Here is a 19,551-nt window from a genome sequence, read left to right as displayed (position 1 = left end):
TCTCCAACCAACATAGTCAACAGGGACGGCAAATATTGTAGTCATAGCCAAACGTCATCTCATGATCAATAGGAACTAGTGTTTTTAGTTTTACTATTCTTAGATTATTTTGCTTTTGTGTTTTTAGATTTTACAAAAAAAATAATAATAATAATAATTAGAAAATGGGGTCAATAATGTTTATTAAAAAATTTGTTTAGGAAAAGTGAATACTCAGAAAATATTATATATGGTTTTTACATTGAATTATTATTTTTATATTTTTGTCAAAGTGATCAATGGTTAAAATCTTCAAACAAGTAAGTATCATGTTGTAGCTTATATAACATCTGGTTTCAATCACTTTTGTTTTCTTTGGATTGTTGTGGTTTCTCAAATTCTATTTTCACGCAAAAAACCTAACATTTACTTTCATATATCGTACGATCGCCGGACAAACACACATGAGTTTCCCGCCAAAGAAACATCCATGTTGCGCACGCAGAAGGTAAAGTAGTCAATTAACACCATGCCATAAAGCTAGATTGTGGCATTTTCTAAAATGTTTTGTAAATGTGGCATTGGAGAAAATTTTTAATTAAAATGTGGTATTTGTGGCAAAATTCCCTATATTAACTAAATTTCAAGTTTTCTTTCCTAATTGTAACTAGATCTAACAATATATTTTAGTTATTTCATTCTATTTAAATAGCTGAAAATTAACAGTAAAAAATATGACGTGGATACAATGGGAATAACAAAGTCTAAATCTATTTGACATATGTTGAATAAAATCTACTAATAATGTTATGTATTTATTAATATATTTAGATATTAATTTATTTCAGTTGTTAATGGAAATATATATATATATCAAGATGAAGGCAATCTATTCAGAGACATCCGTAAAACAAGAAATCGAGAATGGAGAAAGAGAAGAGAGTGATTGCATCATCATCATCACACAGAGAGGGAAAAAGAAGAAAATATAATAACGATCATGGAGTACTACCATACGACGTCCTAGAAGAAATCCTCTTGAGGCTTCCGGTCGAATCAAACGCTCGATTCAAGGTCGTATCAAAACAATGGAGAACAACTATTGAATCTCGATATTTCACGGAGAAACACTTGAGGCTCGTCGAACAATCCAAAAATCATCATCCAAAGTTCCTATTCGTCTCCAAACATGAACACTATCATGTGTTGAAGACATTGTGCTTGGAATCTGCTTCTCTTCGAGTCTTCAATCTTCTCTACATCACTCAACCACATCTAATCGAAATTTCGCGAAGCTGCAATGGTCTTGTTTGTGTCTATGATAAGTGGGGAGAATCCATATACGTACTCAACCCGACCACAAAGTGGTTCCGACAACTTCCTCAACCTAGGTTTCATATATTTAAGCAAAAGGCAAGTAGGCAACATACACTCGGGAAACTAGCTATCATACACAATATGCCTACCCCTAGACTAGCGTTCGCAAAGGCCACAATGTGTGATTATAAATTGGTGTGGCTATACAATTCTGACGCCGGGAGGTTGAGCGAAAGATTTACCGAGTGCGAGGTCTTCGATTTTAGGGCAAACGCTTGGAGATACTTGGATTGCACGCCAACTTACAGGATATTTGACGACCAATCACCAGTGTCCACGAACGGATCAGTTTATTGGCTCACAGAACGATACAATGGCGAGACCAAAGTTATAGTTTTTGATCTTCAAACTGAAACTTTTCGATTGCTTCCTAGTAATCCAGCTTCTCGTTCACATCCAGACCATATCGACCTGTGCATTTTGGATAATCGTCTGTGCATGTCCAAGAGAAAGCGCCGTACAATGATCCAAGAGATTTGGAGCTTGCAATTATCATCATCAGAAGAGACATGGATAAAGATTTATACTATAGATCTTCGATCTTGTTCTTCATCATGGTCTGTATCTGGAAGGGTTTATTCTACTTGGACCCGAAAGCATGTGATTCGGCCATGCACACCGGTGGCGATATTGAAGAACAAGGAGATCCTACTCACACATCGTTATGGTGAAGGTCTGGTGAAGTATGATCCACAAACAAATTCGTACTCTCTAATGTACAATCATCTATTTTATAGAGGTGTTCCTTATTTCCAGAGTTTAGTATCTCATATCTAAAACCTTGCTTAATTACTCTCTTTCATATAATTTGAACCGTAACATTTTAAGAGCTCTACTATCATGTTACATAGTTATGCTATCTATAGGGAGTGCGTTTTATATGTTATGAATCAATGTTGCGATCTAGAACCAAGTGGGAATCATGAGAGATTCTTGTGTTTTAGCTATGTGTGTTGGTAATGTTTTACTTCAAATTATCTTTGTGTGATAAGCTAATTAAAATTTGGAGTTTCTTTCGTTTGCAATAATAACTGAAATGTTTGCCACAATTAGTTGAAATATTTTGAATTCTGACCAAATTATCTATCCAAATTCTAAAGTGAGTTTTGTGTGTTCAAATTTTTTTTGTCAGTGTTGCGACAATATTAACATATATATATATATATATATATATATATATATATATATATATATTATACAAGAAAATAAGAGTTAAAGATGACAGTGTTGCGAGAACCAAGTTTGTTAAATATGAATGAATCTAAAATATTACATTAACGTACCATTCTTAAATTTATTTAACAATATTTTCTATTATAAAGAAGAGTAAATAATAAAAGAGGTATGACATCAAAACACAAACCGTTTCTCTCTGAGGTGATTATTTGTGCGATCAAACAAAACCGTTTCTTCTGTGTCTTCTCCGATCGACCGGCGTCGGCTCCGACGTCGGTTGTACTCTTCTACTTACTAATATCTAAATAGTTATTCAGTTACTCTTTTACTCACAATCTGTGTCGTTTATGTTTCAAAAGAAGTGACGAGTGAAGACGACGGAGACAATTTGGTTTACGTCATGATGTTTCCCAAGCCACCATCTCTGTCATTGCTTTTCCTCACTGCTTCTCTGTCACTGCAACGACCCGACCACTTTCCATGCGGTAATGTTGTGCCGCTGGCTTCACTGTTGTCAACCACCACTCTCCTTTTATGTTGGTTCCTGTTATTGTTGGAATGCAAATCTGGTTATCGGCGGTTTCATATCAACCGCTATTTCTCCATGTCCGGCGATTTCTCTATGGCCGTGAGTTTGTTCAAACTAACATTTGAAGTTAGTTATGTGATTGTTCCCGGGCGTCAGTATGATTTACCATTGGCGTACCGAAGATTAACTAATCGTCGACCAACGGAGAAACCACCATGGAAGCAATATGTTAAGGAGGATTTGGAGGCCACAACTAGGAAAATCATAAGATGGTTTATACCACATCAACGAAAATGGGTTTTAAGTATAACTAAGATCAATGATATCTCTTTGTACAAGAGAGTTTCGATCAAATCTGAAGGTTATGCGATGTAACGGATGGATCGCAGACTTTGCCTTTCGAAAGCGTAAAAGATGGTACATCGACAAAAAACAGATGTTTCCCAAGCTAGAAAGTCACAAAAGATTGACGGATAAAACGAGAGCAACTAAGCATATTTTTCGGATTGCGGCGCCTAAACTTTTTTGCTTTTTCTTTACATAAATATTTGTTTGTATCTATATCCTTATGTTTAACATTACAATCTTTGGTTCATATTAATAAAGTTATGATTTGGAGTTAAAAAAAAAAAAGAAGAGTAAATAATAAGATAAAAATAAGTAAATCATAAGGAAAACATAAGAATATAGGTGGAAATAATAACCAATAACAAAAAAAAGATAAGAAATTATTATAGGCTCAAATCTCATACATTAAATTAAATAATTGATTACTGTCATTTGCTTACTCTTTTTGTCAATTGTATACACTCTTTTTATAGATCATATCATAAAAAAGAGAGTCAGAAACATCTTAAAGTCTAAGAAAGATATAAATGTCATAATTAGTTAACAACCTTCAGCCTTAATTTTAACTGAATCAAGAAACACGTGTAAACCAATAGCGTGTGAAATTAAATTTTGAATCAACAGTGACTAGCAAGCAAGGTTATATTTTTTTTTTACTATTCTTAGATTAATTAAATTTCAAGTTTTCTTTCCTAATTGTAACTAGAAGCAACCCTAAATACGTCTCCACTAACTCTCGTCCCATCTCTTTCCTTTGCATCTTCTTACTCAAATTCTCTCATCTTCTTATCTTCTTACTCAAATTCTCCCATGCATGATATTCACTCAGGAGCTCTCATAAATTCTCCCATGAATCCGCTTCTTGGGCCCTGAACGTGCATATTTTCGCTTGCTTCCTTCCGGCTTGTCCTCCTGATCTGGTGGTTCGGGTTTCTTGGAGTCGAGCAGGTGGTGAAGACGTCTCTGAACCTCGCTTTCCTCCATCCCCGTTGCCTTTGCTATCTCATGTGTGTTCTCTCTCGTAAATTTGGCTGCAGCCGCAAGTAATTTTGTATCACTCGTGAATTGTTTATCCATAGTTGATTTAATCTTGTTTAATTTTGATTTCACAATGATCCACCACTAATAACAACTCTTTATATATAGATGAAAAACCTTTAAAACAACTTGACATGTTTTCTAAGATTAATCTTGTTTAATTTTGATTTTACAATGATCCACTACTAATAACAAGCTCTAAGGTTCAAAAAGAAAGAAAACACTTGTTTCATAATCTTTATAATCCCCTAAAAACACCCGCAAAGGTTTTCTTCTACTTCTTCTTGAATCGTTTTCTACAAACCAATGGATGATGTCTTTATATCGGAAGAATATGTCAACCGCCGGAGAATGGAGAAAAAAGCTGCCTCCACTGCCGGCAAAAACATGATGTTAGGCTCTGGTTCAAGCAAGAAACCGGATAAGAGATATAGTACTAGTAGTAATCCTCGGATGTCGGCATCTCGGCCGGATAATGAGTTTCTCGTCACCGGTGGTGCATGTGTTTATGAGAGTTTTGTGTTCCACTGCTTCTCGCCGTGAAAACCACCAAAGCGTTCGAGTTTAAGTGTTTAATATTTTTTCCCCAACTATCCATTACAACTTAAAATTGTTCTTTTAGTTTTAATGAATTTTGGTTCAGTTTTTTGCGAACAGATTGTTTAGGTTCAATAAATATGACTAACACTATTTGAATATTTTGGTTCTTTTGCATATAAACAAAACTAATATTTTTGAATTTATGTTTACATATCACGATTATTACTTTTTGGATATTTCAAGTATTCATTGAGTTTTTGGATATTTTGAATATAATACTCCTGTTTTCGGTTTAGTATCGGGTTTGGTCTAAATATGTATACAAAAATAATCCATCCGGATATGCTTAATTATCCAGTTTAGCTTGGTAAGATTTTCTCGATTCGATCCAGTTCAACTTTTTTGGTAAGTTATGTTTTAGCGGTGCTAAGTTAAACTCATAGTGTAGAGAGTGTACGTAATGTTTAAAGTTACAGATAAATTCAATATTGAACATAAAATTTGGGATAAAACATGTTGCCATAACACAACCAAATTTAGATTTTATCCCAATATTTTTGAGATAAAAAGTGTTTTGTTATCTTTTAGCAATATTTTTTTATTGGTTTCAATAATAAGATTTTCGTGTTTCGAGGATGGAGTCATCGTTCTACAGTCTACTCAATCTATAAACTAACTCTGAGTTGACTCTGAAATACCAAAACTACTTCTACTCAAACTATAAAGTAACTAAAATTTTGTTATTTTGTTATGAATATCTAACTATACAATTATATCTTATTCAAGTATTGAGTGATTGATTATATTTTGCTTCAGTAACTGGGCTAATTCTCAATAATTAAATTTGGGCCGGAAATTTAAATACTCGATTACACTAAATTTGAGTTGTTTTCCAAAGTCCCACATCGATAGTTCTGGATTCGCTCGCTCTCACACGAGAGATATAAATACAGTTCAGGAGGGATCGTTTAAATCATACCTTTCTCGGCCTTTTGGCTAAGATCAAGTGTAGTATCTGTTCTTATCAGTTTAATATCTGATATGTGGGCCATCGGCTCACACGATATTAACTCTATTTTTTATGGGGGAGAGTTCGCCATGTCAGCTTGCTGATTGGACTCTCACGTGTCGCTTTCGTCTTGCACTACTGCGAAGGCCTGGCACACCTCACCAAAACACGAGTCCAACTTTTTTAACACAAACTGGTTTATCTTAACAAATGCAAACCAGTAAGCAATCACCAAACAAACACAACCGAAATCGCCGTACAATGATCCAAGAGATTTGGAGCTTGCAATTATCATCATCAGAAGAGACATGGATAAAGATTTATACTATAGATCTTCGATCTTGTCTTCATCATGGTCTGCATCTGGAAGGGTTTATTCTACTTGGACCCGAAAGCATGTGACTCGGCCATGCACACCGGTGGCGATATTGAAGTATAAGGAGATCCTACTCACACATCGTTATGGTGAAGTCATCTTTTTTATAGAGGTGTTCCTTATTTCAAGAGTTTAATATCTCATGTATATAACCTTGCTTAATTACTCTCTTTCATGTATTTTGAACCGTAACATTTCTTATGACTAGCTTTATTACCATGTTACATAGTTATTACCATCGCTGCGATTAACAAACGAACAGGGCCGTTGTGATCTAACCCATTAGCAAAGCTTTTAACAAACAAGAAAACCAAAAGTAAAGAAAAAAAAACGATCTTACATCTTCGCAATATCTTCAAAGAAGACGAATCTGAAACTTCTTCTCACTAATGTTTCTGGAGAGAAAACAAAAAATAAAATAAAAAACAAACCAAATGTGCCAATGTAGTAAAAACGAGAAAAATACAGAACAAAAAACCTCTCTTTCTACAACTAAAAAAAAAACATCTTACAATGAACTCTTTTGCTTTTGATCCCCAATTTCTTCCAACCGTTTCCATGTCGCCTCACGTTTTGCTCCAATTTCAGCTTCTTTTGATTCATCTTCTCTAAACTTACCAAGACATTCCTTAAACAAGTCTGCATCGACGTCATTAAATATCTTCTGCACGTTCAGCGTTAAGCTATGAACAGCTTGGTTCCAATGCTTCTGAGTGTTTCTTTCCAATGCAGGGAATATGATAGGTAGTATAACTTTACGGTTCTGCATTATCAGATTCTCGATATGATCGTTGTTCCATAAGAACAAAGCTCTTTCTGCAACCTGCAAGCAAATCAAGAACAAAAAAAAAAAGACTCAACCTTCTTGTTCTTTCTTTATGCTTCTTGTATAAAGACTCAAGCTTTCACTACAACTTCGACAATGAGCACAAAGCTTTTAAGCTATCCAATATCACACGTTTCAATCTTATGAAGAACTGTTCCTATCATTCCTCTTTCTCAGGATCAGTAAACTGTAAATGCAATGCGAAATATATATGAAACGTTTTAAGCAATTACCTGAAAATGGAGACTGTTCAAACACCGAGCAACTTGGCGAAACAATGGGACCATACACCTTTGAAATTCAGGTGGCTGAGTTGCTTCTAATACTTCCTCTAGCTCGTTTAAAAACATGACTTCTTTGGAACTATTTGTGACGGGCCAAGACTTGAGTAATCCCCTTATAACTGTATCAGCAAGTTTGCAATCTTTTTCCACAAACTGTGTGATACAATAAGACAACTGCTGATGATACATTTGTAAGCATTTCGGTTTGTGGAGAGGTATCAAAGCTCGAACCAGAAACACTTTATGCTCATCTTTAAGCGGCAGAGCAAATCCATTGATGATACTTCCCAAAATCTCTAAGAACTCAGCAATCCCATTGTGTTTCTCAGTCTCGAAAACAAACCTATAGAAAATGTTGTTGATTGATTTCCTTATGAAAGGACGATGAACCATGAACTTACCATAGATGCGATGCAGAACGGTTTTGAGACAATCTCTTTCTCTAGGATCCTCGGAGTCAAATAAATCAAGTAACCTCGAGACAAAAGACTGGTCGATGTACTTCTTAGCCAGCTTTGTATCTGTCTCAGGTGAAGCAATAAGCCTGAGGAGAATCTCATAGACAAGCTGCAAGTGAGGCCAAGCAGGATCCATAGAAGGCTCCTCTTCTTCCAAATCCAAAGCATCAATAACTTTATTCTCACGCGGTTGAGGATTCAAGGTTCTGAAAATGTTAACAGAAACCATTTTAACAGCTTCTTGGATAACAGTTTCACTAAACTTCCCATTAGGAGAAGCAACGTAATCCACAAGATCAAGCAACGTCTGACGTTTGATCTCTTTCTCCTTCACGTTCTTTGTAGGATCCGAGAAATCAAACACTAGACAGCACAAGTTGAGTTTTCTCAGACACAAGCTCTGCTTCTCTGCATTTGGAACATCTTTAAAACTAGGCAAAGCTTCATAAGGACCGTTTCCTTTAGAATTCCCATCTTTAAAACCAGAATCAGCAGCAGGTTTAACAGCAGGAGCGTTGTTCTTGGCGTGAGAATTACCTGACTTCCCGGCTCCATTGTCACTAGCTTTGGAAGTAGAAGCATTGGAAGTAGATGAAGAATGGTTCTTAGAAGAAGACTTCTTAGGAAGCTTACTTATAATCTGTTTCCACATACTAACTCAGATGGTTCTTCCCAAATTACAAAAACACAATCCCTTAGAAGAACAAACTCATCAACTCCATCTGAAATCAAAAGCAAGATAATCCACAAAATAGTTAAATCAAGAACCTGAAATAGAGAAAAAGATTATATTTTTGTCTTCTTTACTCACTTTAGAAACCAAGGAAAACAAAAAAATCATCACTTTAGAGTCTAATCTCTGAAAACAATCGAAATCTGAAAACCCCAAAATCAAATTTTAGAAACATTAACATTTACAAACCATAGATCAAAAACAAGAAATTAAACCGATTGTAGCAAAAGAAAAGGTCAACATGAGATATATAACGATGAATTGAGAAAACAACAAACTTACCTAATAATAAAAAGAGAGTCACATTCAAGTTCTCTCTTCCAAAACCTCCTCGTTGTTTTATTGACTGACTTCAGATACAAATATAAAAAAGATTAGACCTTTATGGATTTGCTTCAATACGAAATTGTTATTGTTGTTGTTCTTTCTTCTTCTTCTTTAATTTTTGTTTTCTTTCTTCTTCTTTGTGATTTGTGTCTTCTCGTGATCCAGTTATCTATCATTTCTTTCTTCTCTCCGATGGCTGATCAATCTTTTTTTTCTCAAATTCTATTTTATTTTTTTATTTTAATTGTTTTTATTCCCTTATTTTTTTATTTTTTTATTTTTTTAATTAATGGGTTTGGTCTGGCCAGCCAGGTCCTCTCACTTGTGTATTATTATACTTCAAATTAAGCTTTTTAGAAGAAGAAAAATCCATACTTTATCGCCGACCGTAACATTATTATTATACGACATAGTTTGATGTCATGTAATAAAATTGGTCCAATTTGTTTTGGTTTCCGGTTTGGTTGTTGAGTTTTTCTAATTTCGGTTTAGAGTTTTGTCATTGTTTTCGTTTCAAAATTCAAAAAGAGTATGTGTTAAAGTTTTTGTATATCTCATTCCTTTTTTTTTTTTGTAACTTTGTTTTCCCCCTTTGATGAGGAAGCAAGTTGCCAAGATTTGTCATGTGAATCAGTGAATGTTGATGTTTTGGTTTTTATAGTTACTGATGGATTGGATTGGACTAATGGGAAGAAGTGGGGGTGCTCCGTGCTCCTTTGGTCATAGAACATTGTAAAAAGTGTCCTAACGATGTAATCAAATCTCATTCCCTTGCTTTGGAGTTTGGACTCTCTACTGAAAGAGCTATGCTATTTCGAAAATTTATAGGTATGAGTACAAATTTTCTAGCTAGTTTGTGTTAGGAATATGATAATCAATTAAAGACATCATTTTTATTAGTTATCAATCACTATAACAGTAACAAATAAATCGATATTTTTATAATGTTATCTTTCAGTAAATTGAATACTGGTTTTGTAAGTTTTCATTACTATCTCTTACTAATTATTGTAATTTTTTGATATAGTTTATCGTTATTTTCTCGTTATATATTTGTTTTTTTACATTTAATATCATATAAAAGGTCAAATTGTTAGTTATGATTTATGAATAAGTTTCCAAACCCAAATCTTTAAATAAAAAAAAATAAAATAAAAAACCTAAAATTAAGATAAAGTAAAAAAAGCCTATTTGGCTCTCCTCACACAAGTACCAATTTGTGTTCGGGGGTTGTGTGTGTTGACGGTGGTGGGAACAAAGGAACATACATATCCAATTGTCTCTCCGGAGACACAGCAATGTTCATTTCCGACAAGTCTCGTCCGACTGATTACTACAAAGACGATAACCCCAATTCTTCAACCGCCACAACACGCGATATGATGATCGATGTCACCACCAATGAAGCAGTATCAGATCTACAACCTCACCACCACAACAATCACCAAAATCACAACCATCATCATCTCAACCAATCTCAGCCTCAACAGATACTCCTAGGAGAAAGCAGTGGTGAGGATCACGAAGTGAAAGCTCCGAAGAAACGAGCAGAGACATGGGTTCAAGACGAGACCCGTAGCTTAATCATGTTCCGTAGAGGTATGGATGGTTTATTCAATACATCCAAATCCAATAAACATCTATGGGAACAGATTTCGTCTAAGATGAGAGAAAAGGGTTTTGATCGATCTCCGACCATGTGTACGGATAAGTGGAGGAATCTATTGAAAGAGTTTAAGAAAGCCAAGTATCATGATAGAGGTAATGGATCGGCTAAGATGTCTTATTACAAGGAGATTGAAGATATTCTTAGAGAGAGGAGCAAGAAAGTTACAGTTACGACCCAGTTTAATAAGAGCCCTAGTACACCACCACCTACTACAACTGCTAAAGTTGATTCCTTTATGCAATTTAGTGATAAAGGTATAATCTTTGGATTAATAGGTTTCTTGATTTGGTTTTGAGGAAATTCAACTTTGTGATTTAGGGTTTGTGTTGATGAGATTCGTATCTGTAGATTAGGTTGAGATTTGAAAAGATACAAGAATTTTAATGTAGGTTTTCTTAGTGCATTAATGTTTTAAGGAGATGATGGTTTTGGTAATGAATCTAGTTTTGTGGATTTTGTTTCTTTTGTTTAAGTAGTAAGTGACTTTTATCTTTTGCATTGTAGGATTTGATGATACGAGCATTTCTTTTGGATCTGTTGAAGGTACTGATCTATATCACTTTTGTGTGTTCATTATACCTTGCTGTATACAAAGAGGCGATATTTGTTCGTTCATTGCCTCTTGAAGATTGTTCTTTTTATAACTTGTTGTGAGTGTCCTCCTTGAGTGAGCAATACTAGAGGTGTTGACTTGCTTCTTGAGCATTAGGGACTGGAAACAATGAGTTTCATTTGCGAGGGGAAATTTATCTGTAATTGTGATATCTCTCTCTCTGTAATTGAAACAAAGAGGTGAACATGACTGTCGTGGGTCTCTCTGTTAGAAGGTTTTGTCTTAGTTTCTAGAGGATGTGTGTGTGTGTGTGTGTGTGTGTGTGTGTGTGTGTGTTTTGATAAATGTTTATATCTATGGTCCAGCTAATGGCAGGCCAGCCTTAAACCTTGAAAGGCGTCTTGATCATGATGGTCATCCACTTGCAATCACTGCAGTTGATGCTGTTGCGGCTAATGGAGTTACTCCTTGGAATTGGAGAGAGAATCCTGGAAATGGCAAGTCTCAGAAAAGCTTAGATAACTTGAGTCTCAAAAGTTTAAGTTTCCAAAAGGCCAAAGATTTTTTCTTTTTGAACATTATGTTCCATTCATGGTGTGACATGTGTAAGAATCATTGTTTTCTAATTCTTGAGAACCAAAATCACTCTCATTTTGAGGTTGCTTCACAACCTATGTTCTTCCCCTGTTTGATTGGTTTTGTCTGTCTCTTTAATACTGATGAAGGCATCTTTATGTTTCATGTTTATAAGCAGGTGGTGATGGTCATAGTCAGCCTTTTGGTGGAAGGGTCATAACAGTGAAATTTGGAGACTATACAAGAAGAATTGGTGTTGATGGTAGCGCCGAAGCAATCAAAGAGGCAATCAGAGCTGCTTTTGGGTTAAGAACTCGGCGGGCTTTTTGGTTAGAAGATGAAGATCAAATTGTTCGCTGTCTTGACCGAGACATGCCTTTAGGGAACTATCTACTCCATCTCGATGATGGTAAGATCAAATTTACCACCATTAATATCTTTTGAATTGTGTGTGTTATGACCCTGAATACAGTTTACTGAATTCTCGATATGCAAAACCCATCTTGCAGGACTGGCCATTAGGGTATGCCATTATGATGAATCCAACCAGCTACCAGTCCATTCAGAAGAGAAAATCTTCTACACGGAAGAAGATTACCGCGATTTTCTGAATCGACGAGGATGGACATGCCTGCAAGTTGATGGTTTTAGGAACATAGAGAACATGGATGATCTTCAACCTGGTGCCGTGTACCGAGGAGTGAGGTGAGAGTATGGGATCACAGAACTGCTTCTCCAAATTCATCTACAGTTTATCTAAATCAGAAAACAGTCCCCTGTGAATATAAGCTGATCATTCCCTTGTGTACATTTCCTCCTTCTCTCGACTGAGGAGAACAAAGAATGTATTTGTTCAAATATGTATGACACCCACTTGCATTTACCGTACAGACCAATAAGACTTTTTTTATGGTCTGTTGCGTTTGTAAGAACAGAACATAGGAGAAGAAAAGTGAATAAAGGATTCACATGTCATTCAGACAAGACCGAGTGTGTGGTGTCTGTCAGTTACTCTTCATTTCATTAGTCGTTCGTTTTAAGAAACGTGTTTGACGACCTTGTAAAACTGCAAAGACTATGAAACTTTCTAAACTTCTACTACTGAGAAAAGATCATGTGTGATTCGAAGAAACTTTGTTTTCGATTCGAAGAAAAGATAATTTGTGTGATGCTGGACGTTCATGTATTTATAAGCAGAAAAGGTTCGTTATATAACAAAAAGGAAAGTTTCGATTGTTTAGTTTCCTTTTTCCGACGAGTTCTGTTGTTTCTTTTTTTCCAACAAGGTTTAGGGTTTTTCCTTTTTACTGTTACAACACTCATGTTTTTGCTTATTGGCTTAGTGCGTACAAACAATTGTATCACGGTGAGAGTACTATGAGTTTTTTTATAAGGTGAATACTCTAACACATTAACAATAGGTCCTGGAGATTTCTTGGTTCATCATGCTATTGCTTTAGGTTTACATACAATGAAATGACCCCAAACCGAAGAGTGTATCTCGTCTAGCTTTGAACAAATATTATCGATAAGAAAAAAGAACTTACCTATAACAGTAACTAATAACTATAGCATTAATAAATAACCTAAGCAACTCATTGCTTCACATCATCTGGATAAAAAAATCAGTCAAGATATGATAAATTGATCATATCATTGTAGCAACTGAATAAAAAAAAAAGAATAAAGAAATATGATTATACGTTCTGAAAGGTAATCGAAAAGTATGCAGATAAGTGGAAGGATGAAAGAAAGAGAGAAAAAAATGAATATTAATGATATATGATTCCAATTTGGAAAGTCGAGGGAGAAAATGGGTAAATCCCATATAGCCCGATATATCTGACAAGTCGCACTATATCTGATGTTTATTACTAGCTAATGTGCACGAAATAGCTAAGGGCTAAGAAGAAAGAAACAGATGATCCTGAACCAGAACCAATCCACAAGAAACTGTTAAAATGTTTTTTTATGAATTTTCAAATCATGATCTCCCTATCACTTTTCTCCCTTCAACCTCGGGAGTAGAAAACAGAATCAAGATAGCTTAATCACCACAAACATCCAATTGTCTAAAGACAGTATAAACACCACAAGCATAGAAGTAAAAGAGTATATATTATCTAAACTGAGTTAACTGAAATATTTTTTGCATAAATAAACCAACTTATCAAGATCTAAACCATTACGTAAGTGGACTAACATTGGTTATAAGCAGATATTCATGGATAAGAAGATTCCATTCTTTAAAGTTAGCATCAATAATTATTTTTGGGTTTCCATTTCCATTGCATCAATAATTACACATCTTTCTCTCTAAGAATCGAATTTTATTAACATATACTTTGATAATGATATATTTTGGTTCTATTCTCTTTACGATTGCTTAGAACATTGTGAATATGTGAATCATGACACTTCAAAATTCAAAGGGATACGATCCGGACAATAATAATAGCGAATTTTAGGAATAACATATGAAAATTCCACTACAAATAAATTTTGAAGATCATTCAACTTATCATTGGAAGAGTAACTGACACTTGACGGGTCAATTATAAATGTTGGACTCTTGGATATGATCATGAGTTATTATAAGGGAGATCACAAACTTCAGTTTATGATAGATTCTAGTTAATTTAATGGAATTAAAGATCCATATGAATACCAAAACAAGGAGTTTTATATGCATTCACCAAACACAAAACGAAATGAAAAGAAAAGAGAGAAAAAAAAATAAGAGGAGGAGAAGAAGGAGACTTTTGGCAAAAGCCAAGAGTCATGACCTATTTTTATTAGGCTCTACCTGTTACATAAGGTCTGATGTTTTTTTCTTTTGCTGTCACATTCATCTGACCTACCAAACCTCTCAAAGTGGAGCATTTATGTGTCTTGGTATCAAGTCACGATCGATTAGATAAATATTGAACACCATATTATGTTGTATGAAAGAAATTATAATATTTTGATAGAGTAAGCAAAAAAGTATTCTGATAAAGACATCTAGAAGAAGCTTCAGATAAAATAGTAATATGCATTGCCTTTTGATGAAAACAAAACACCTTTAAATACACTAGTGTTTAAAAAGTTAAATGTTCACCTTGGTCATTCTAAAACAATGGTTGAATTATAAAGTGTCATTACAAAAAGGTTATCAAATAAACCAAAACTAACCCAAAAAAAGAAAAAATTGGTAGGGTCCAAAACTAACAAAATTTAGCAAAAGTAATTAATTACGAGTAATTTAATTTGGCCGTGCTTGCATACGTGGCATAGGTTCATTGGCTGTGGAAAAGAATATTTTCAGATCAGCCAGGCCTGGCCCGGCCCATAGCAACTGAGCATAAACCTCGAATATTCCCACAACCTGCGCGTGAAGTGCAAGCGCCATTAGTTTTCCCAAATCCGTGTTTAATCCCTTACTAATCCTACTCTAAACGGTGGGTAAAAACAGTGGCAAAAAATGGTAAATAACGGAAAAAGTAAAGTGCAATCTTGTAAAAATATATACTGAATCTGATCTCTATCTAACCTTTTCCCCAAGATAAAAAATCTCAGCCACTCGATCATATTATTCATCTTCTCTTTTATATAAATAACCCTAAAGCCTCACCAAACCCAAACCCCCTCACTCACTTATTTTCTCTCTCGATCTCATCATCATCTACACACACCTCTCTCAATCTCAATTTCAGTAATGGGTGAGCTTCTCACTCCTTGATGATCTGCGTTTATCTCTTCGATTTATCGTTTTCGTCGTTGATACTTTTTTCGAATCTGATCGTGATTTTGATTTTTTTGTTTTTTTTTGTAGCTAAGATTAAGATCGGAATCAACGGTGAGTGTTTTTTTTTCTTAATCGTGTTTACATATGTTTATTTGATTTGGATCTGTGTGGAATCTGAGTTTTTGATCGTTCGTGAAGGTTTCGGAAGAATCGGTCGTTTGGTTGCGAGAGTTGTTCTTCAGAGGGATGATGTTGAGCTCGTTGCTGTTAACGACCCCTTCATCACCACCGAGTACATGGTTCGTTTGTTTCTCTCTCTTTCCCTTTAGATACTGCTAGTTCGAGCTGGATTGATGTTAGTATCGTTTTGATCTGGTTATAGATTTATTTGAATTTGGACAGTCGAATCAAATTTGATTTTCCAGTAGTATACATGGTAGATCTGAAAACTGGTTTGATGTATCGTTCATCTGTGTGAATTAGTTTCGATAAGTTCGAGGATGACATACATGTTTCTAATGGTATCGAATTTGTTGCAGACATACATGTTTAAGTATGACAGTGTTCACGGTCAGTGGAAGCACCATGAACTTAAGGTTAAGGATGACAAAACTCTTCTCTTTGGTGAGAAGCCAGTCACTGTTTTCGGCATCAGGTAACTTAAAATCTTTTTATATTCCTGTATATCTCTGTTTGTTTCAGTGTCTGAGACTTGTGAAATTCTGATTTGGTGATGTTTTCTTTCTCAAGGAACCCTGAGGATATCCCATGGGGTGAGGCTGGTGCTGACTTTGTTGTTGAGTCTACTGGTGTCTTCACTGACAAGGACAAGGCTGCTGCTCACTTGAAGGTTTGTCTTCGGGTTTTGTTTATCTTATGATAGAAAATTCGAGCACTCGTTTATAGAGATCTGAAATCATCATATTGTTCAATTTCATTCAGGGTGGTGCCAAGAAGGTTGTCATCTCTGCCCCAAGCAAAGATGCTCCCATGTTCGTTGTTGGTGTCAACGAGCATGAGTACAAGTCTGATCTTGACATTGTTTCCAACGCTAGTTGCACCACTAACTGCCTTGCTCCTCTTGCCAAGGTCAGCTTTTTCTCCTTTACTCTGTGAACTTGTGAAATATGTTCTGGCTTAAGAATTTTTATTGTTAATTCCCCTCTCAGTGTATTGAAATTTGCAATTTGGTTTGTGTAGGTTATCAACGACAGGTTTGGAATTGTTGAGGGACTCATGACCACTGTCCACTCTATCACCGGTATGTAAATTATAATTTGTTTCATTAGGTATTATATGTATCGCCTTTTACTGAACTTTGACTCAATAATAACTGTTTATTTTGGCTATTCAGCTACTCAAAAGACTGTTGATGGTCCATCGATGAAGGACTGGAGAGGTGGAAGAGCTGCTTCCTTCAACATTATTCCTAGCAGCACTGGTGCCGCCAAGGTATAATTTCATCTCATGCTCTAACGTAGAGTTAGTGTTTTTGTTAATTTTTACTGAGGAATTGTTTTGAGTCTAATTTGTATTGTGGTTGTTGTTAGGCTGTTGGAAAAGTGTTGCCATCCCTCAATGGAAAATTGACTGGAATGTCCTTCCGTGTTCCAACCGTTGATGTCTCAGTTGTTGATCTCACTGTTAGACTTGAGAAAGCTGCAACTTACGATGAAATCAAGAAGGCCATCAAGTAAAAACCACTAACTCTCACTCTTTTGACCACATTATAGAAGATATTCAACTACTTGCTATGTTTCTGGTTAAATATTTTCAGGGAAGAATCTGAAGGCAAGATGAAGGGAATTTTGGGATACACTGAGGATGATGTTGTGTCTACTGACTTTGTCGGTGACAACAGGTAAAATAAAGATCCATCTACAGATTGATACAGTTTTGGGATCTTATTAATGGCGAGAGGACAAAATTTGAATATTTGGTTTGTGCGTGTAGGTCAAGCATATTCGATGCCAAGGCAGGAATTGCATTGAGCGACAAGTTTGTGAAGTTGGTGTCATGGTACGACAACGAGTGGGGTTACAGTTCTCGTGTCGTTGACCTTATCGTCCACATGTCAAAAGCCTAAGTTGACGCCAGAGAAGAGTTTGTGTGTTTGGGTCGTTTCTGAATAAAAATGGGAAGAGAAAAAAACAATCTAGATTTGTCCAAAAGAGTTTCGTTTTAATGTTCCTATGCTTTTTCACTGATTTCATGCGCAGTCATGAGAGTTTGTAGCATCTTTTTGCTTTCTCTTTGCTTTTTAACCAAATGAGTTTCTTTACTGAAACTATTGTTCTGGTTATTATGTTAGTTTGAGTTTAGCTATGGTTTACCTGATTTATCTCAAGTCACACATGCACTGCAATCTCAACATGGCTAATCGCCTAATCCACATCTAAATACGATATTCTTGTCCCATTTATTGTTGATCGTCAAATCACGCGAGTAACAGAGCAAACAAATTAAGTTTAGCAATGAAAAGTTGAAATCAATTTCAACCAGTAGCGCTGCAACTAATCTTTTGTTAACCTCTGAAGGTATTTTTATTGAAAATCAAAAAGAAACAAAAACCATAGACACACATCACTCAACGTTACCATCAAAGTAACAATATAACCATAACAATGTAACTTTTTATTATCAAGTAATGCATAAACCACACATAATTTCTAGAATTTTAAACCGGAACCTTTGAGTTTCTCCTCGATGATCATATCAATTTTGTTCTCCATATCAGGTGTCATATAACTCTTCCAGCCACCGACTTCTCCTTTACGGAAATAAGTCTTGAAATCTACTCCACCCAACGCTCCCGATTTGTTGATCTCCAAACTGCTTAGTTTACTTAAAGAGCAAAGTTCCACGATCTTGTCTACAGATCCGCTATCTTCCTCTTCCTTAGTGAATGGACAATCCAAGAACTCTGCAAGTCTCTTGACCTGAGTACGAGGCTCCGCTTTCAACTCCTCGTACATCATGAAAAGAACATGCTTGGGATCTTCCAAGCTGGCTCGCCAATAGCTCAGTGCATGGTCCCAAGAGGGACCGTATACGGTAACTCCATTGCAGAATGACTCAAACATAGCCTCGAATGAGTAATCCTCCTCTCGAATGATCTTCTCGGTTTGGCTAAAATCGTTCCATTGTACTCCCTTGTTGGCATTGAAGAAATGCCAAAGAGACACCAACACGTCTTTCACGTTCCTGCACACGTACACGATCTTGCAAGGAGACTCCTTCAACGGTTCTTGAATCGCATGCAACGGCATGTGAGTTGAGAACATTCTCGGAGATGATGACAATGATAAGAACTTGGTCAAGTCTGGTTTTGAGCTTTTGAGATACTCGAGATACGGCACTAGCTCATGAGGATTATGAGATAGCATAGGATGATGATCATCATCCGAAGGGTGTTTTGATCGTTGAACGAGTGCAAATGTGAGTGCCTTGAGCCAAGTCGTGCCTGATTTGGGGAAAGAAGCAACAATTATGTCGGTTTCTTGTGGCTTAAAACCCGACTGGATATTTGGGATCGATTGGAGAACGTCTTCGTAGTACCAGTATCCTTCGTACTTGAACAGCTTGTTCCCAAGGTAATCTATCTCCCAAGGAAGTGAAGAGATCCAAGTTTTGGTTTCTTCACTTAGGTTTTCTTCTTCTTCTTCCCTCAAGTTCATTGGAACATCTTTCTCATCCATTTTTGTTGTTGTTGTTGTCAGTTGCTTGGTATGTTTTGATATATTGCAACCACAAAGTCGCACTTCCAGTTTTGCTTTTAAAAAAACATTTCGTTGACTTACCGCATGTATTATTCCAGTTCCAGCAAGCAATAACGTGAATAAAATATAAAATAACGTTGTAGTTGAGAATGCATGAATTGTTTTTTCTTTTTCTTGATTTTTAATAAGTGTTCTTGGTTTTAGCCCAAAATGAAAAATAAAGCTTTTTGGGGATCAACATCATCTTCTTATAATCTATATATATATAAGAAGATGTATATATATAATATCATCTTCTTATAATATA

At 35.6% G+C, this 19,551-nt stretch overlaps 5 protein-coding genes and 1 non-coding gene across 10 annotated transcripts; 4 read left to right on the top strand and 2 right to left on the bottom strand.

The window, feature by feature from the left end:
* The first annotated feature begins 4,753 nt into the window (after positions 1 to 4,753).
* Positions 4,754 to 5,017, top strand: LOC104759205 (uncharacterized). The gene has a single exon (XM_010482161.3). The coding sequence runs from the start codon at positions 4,754 to 4,756 to the stop codon at positions 4,988 to 4,990; it is 237 nt and encodes a 78-aa protein (XP_010480463.1). The 3' UTR covers positions 4,991 to 5,017.
* Positions 5,018 to 5,962: 945 nt separating this feature from the next.
* LOC147923351 (U2 spliceosomal RNA) lies at positions 5,963 to 6,158 on the top strand. The gene has a single exon (XR_015588028.1). It is a non-coding gene; the product is annotated as a U2 spliceosomal RNA (small nuclear RNA).
* A 393-nt stretch (positions 6,159 to 6,551) lies between these two features.
* On the bottom strand, positions 6,552 to 9,224 carry LOC104755629 (serine/threonine protein phosphatase 2A 57 kDa regulatory subunit B' theta isoform). 3 transcript variants are annotated; one of them, XM_010478041.3, is made up of 4 exons: positions 8,956 to 9,224; positions 7,432 to 8,662; positions 6,885 to 7,195; positions 6,552 to 6,767 (listed from the first exon to the last, which is right to left on the bottom strand). In XM_010478041.3, exons 2-4 carry the CDS (start codon positions 8,590 to 8,592, stop codon positions 6,728 to 6,730), a joined length of 1,512 nt encoding a protein of 503 aa, XP_010476343.1. In that variant the 5' UTR covers positions 8,593 to 8,662; positions 8,956 to 9,224; the 3' UTR covers positions 6,552 to 6,727. The 3 variants fall into 3 exon arrangements, with proteins under 3 accessions (XP_010476343.1, XP_087352079.1, XP_087352080.1); XM_087495953.1 differs by lacking the exon at positions 8,956 to 9,224 and adding an exon at positions 8,752 to 8,895; XM_087495954.1 differs by having other exon boundaries at positions 6,665 to 7,195.
* A 938-nt stretch (positions 9,225 to 10,162) lies between these two features.
* LOC104755627 (trihelix transcription factor GT-1) lies at positions 10,163 to 12,782 on the top strand. Of its 3 annotated transcripts, none has more exons than XM_010478039.3 (5): positions 10,163 to 10,923; positions 11,174 to 11,212; positions 11,588 to 11,719; positions 11,977 to 12,207; positions 12,308 to 12,782. In XM_010478039.3, the coding sequence occupies exons 1-5, from the start codon at positions 10,299 to 10,301 to the stop codon at positions 12,505 to 12,507; spliced, it is 1,227 nt and encodes a 408-aa protein (XP_010476341.2). In that variant the 5' UTR covers positions 10,163 to 10,298; the 3' UTR covers positions 12,508 to 12,782. The 3 variants fall into 3 exon arrangements, with proteins under 3 accessions (XP_010476341.2, XP_087352078.1, XP_010476342.2); XM_087495952.1 differs by having other exon boundaries at positions 10,190 to 10,923; positions 11,660 to 11,719; XM_010478040.2 differs by lacking the exon at positions 11,588 to 11,719 and having other exon boundaries at positions 10,190 to 10,923.
* Positions 12,783 to 15,128: 2,346 nt separating this feature from the next.
* LOC104755625 (glyceraldehyde-3-phosphate dehydrogenase GAPC2, cytosolic) lies at positions 15,129 to 17,850 on the top strand. The gene is made up of 11 exons (XM_010478037.3): positions 15,129 to 15,499; positions 15,613 to 15,636; positions 15,724 to 15,824; positions 16,065 to 16,180; positions 16,276 to 16,375; positions 16,468 to 16,614; positions 16,726 to 16,786; positions 16,880 to 16,977; positions 17,076 to 17,218; positions 17,303 to 17,386; positions 17,479 to 17,850. Exons 1-11 carry the CDS (start codon positions 15,496 to 15,498, stop codon positions 17,609 to 17,611), a joined length of 1,011 nt encoding a protein of 336 aa, XP_010476339.1. The 5' UTR covers positions 15,129 to 15,495; the 3' UTR covers positions 17,612 to 17,850.
* Positions 17,851 to 18,044: 194 nt separating this feature from the next.
* Positions 18,045 to 19,272, bottom strand: LOC104755626 (cytosolic sulfotransferase 9-like). Its single transcript, XM_010478038.3, has one exon. The coding sequence runs from the start codon at positions 19,221 to 19,223 to the stop codon at positions 18,195 to 18,197; it is 1,029 nt and encodes a 342-aa protein (XP_010476340.1). The 5' UTR covers positions 19,224 to 19,272; the 3' UTR covers positions 18,045 to 18,194.
* Positions 19,273 to 19,551: the final 279 nt, after the last annotated feature.

The sequence above is a fragment of the Camelina sativa genome, chromosome 17 (genome assembly GCF_030686135.1).
Source record: "Camelina sativa cultivar CO46 ecotype springtype chromosome 17, ASM3068613v1".
In the NCBI taxonomy this organism is placed as follows: Eukaryota; Viridiplantae; Streptophyta; class Magnoliopsida; order Brassicales; family Brassicaceae; genus Camelina; species Camelina sativa.
This window is presented reverse-complemented; position numbering and strand designations above follow the sequence as displayed.

Bases quoted from the DNA above. Each gene is read 5' to 3' on its own strand.
- LOC104759205 (XM_010482161.3), top strand. From the start codon at position 4,754: ATGGATGATGTCTTTATATCGGAAGAATATGTCAACCGCCGGAGAATG.
- LOC104755629 (XM_010478041.3), bottom strand. From the start codon at position 8,592: ATGTGGAAACAGATTATAAGTAAGCTTCCTAAGAAGTCTTCTTCTAAG. The intron at 7,196-7,431 runs GTAATTGCTTAA...ATTTGCTTGCAG, and splicing joins TGAACAGTCTCCATTTTCAG to GTTGCAGAAAGAGCTTTGTT. The intron at 6,768-6,884 runs GTAAGATGTTTT...TTTTCTCTCCAG, and splicing joins CAAAAGCAAAAGAGTTCATT to AAACATTAGTGAGAAGAAGT.
- LOC104755627 (XM_010478039.3), top strand. From the start codon at position 10,299: ATGTTCATTTCCGACAAGTCTCGTCCGACTGATTACTACAAAGACGAT. The intron at 11,213-11,587 runs GTACTGATCTAT...TCTATGGTCCAG, and splicing joins TTCTTTTGGATCTGTTGAAG to CTAATGGCAGGCCAGCCTTA. The intron at 11,720-11,976 runs GCAAGTCTCAGA...GTTTATAAGCAG, and splicing joins GAGAGAGAATCCTGGAAATG to GTGGTGATGGTCATAGTCAG.
- LOC104755625 (XM_010478037.3), top strand. The intron at 16,615-16,725 runs GTCAGCTTTTTC...TGGTTTGTGTAG, and splicing joins GCCTTGCTCCTCTTGCCAAG to GTTATCAACGACAGGTTTGG. The intron at 16,787-16,879 runs GTATGTAAATTA...TTGGCTATTCAG, and splicing joins CACTGTCCACTCTATCACCG to CTACTCAAAAGACTGTTGAT.
- LOC104755626 (XM_010478038.3), bottom strand. From the start codon at position 19,223: ATGGATGAGAAAGATGTTCCAATGAACTTGAGGGAAGAAGAAGAAGAA.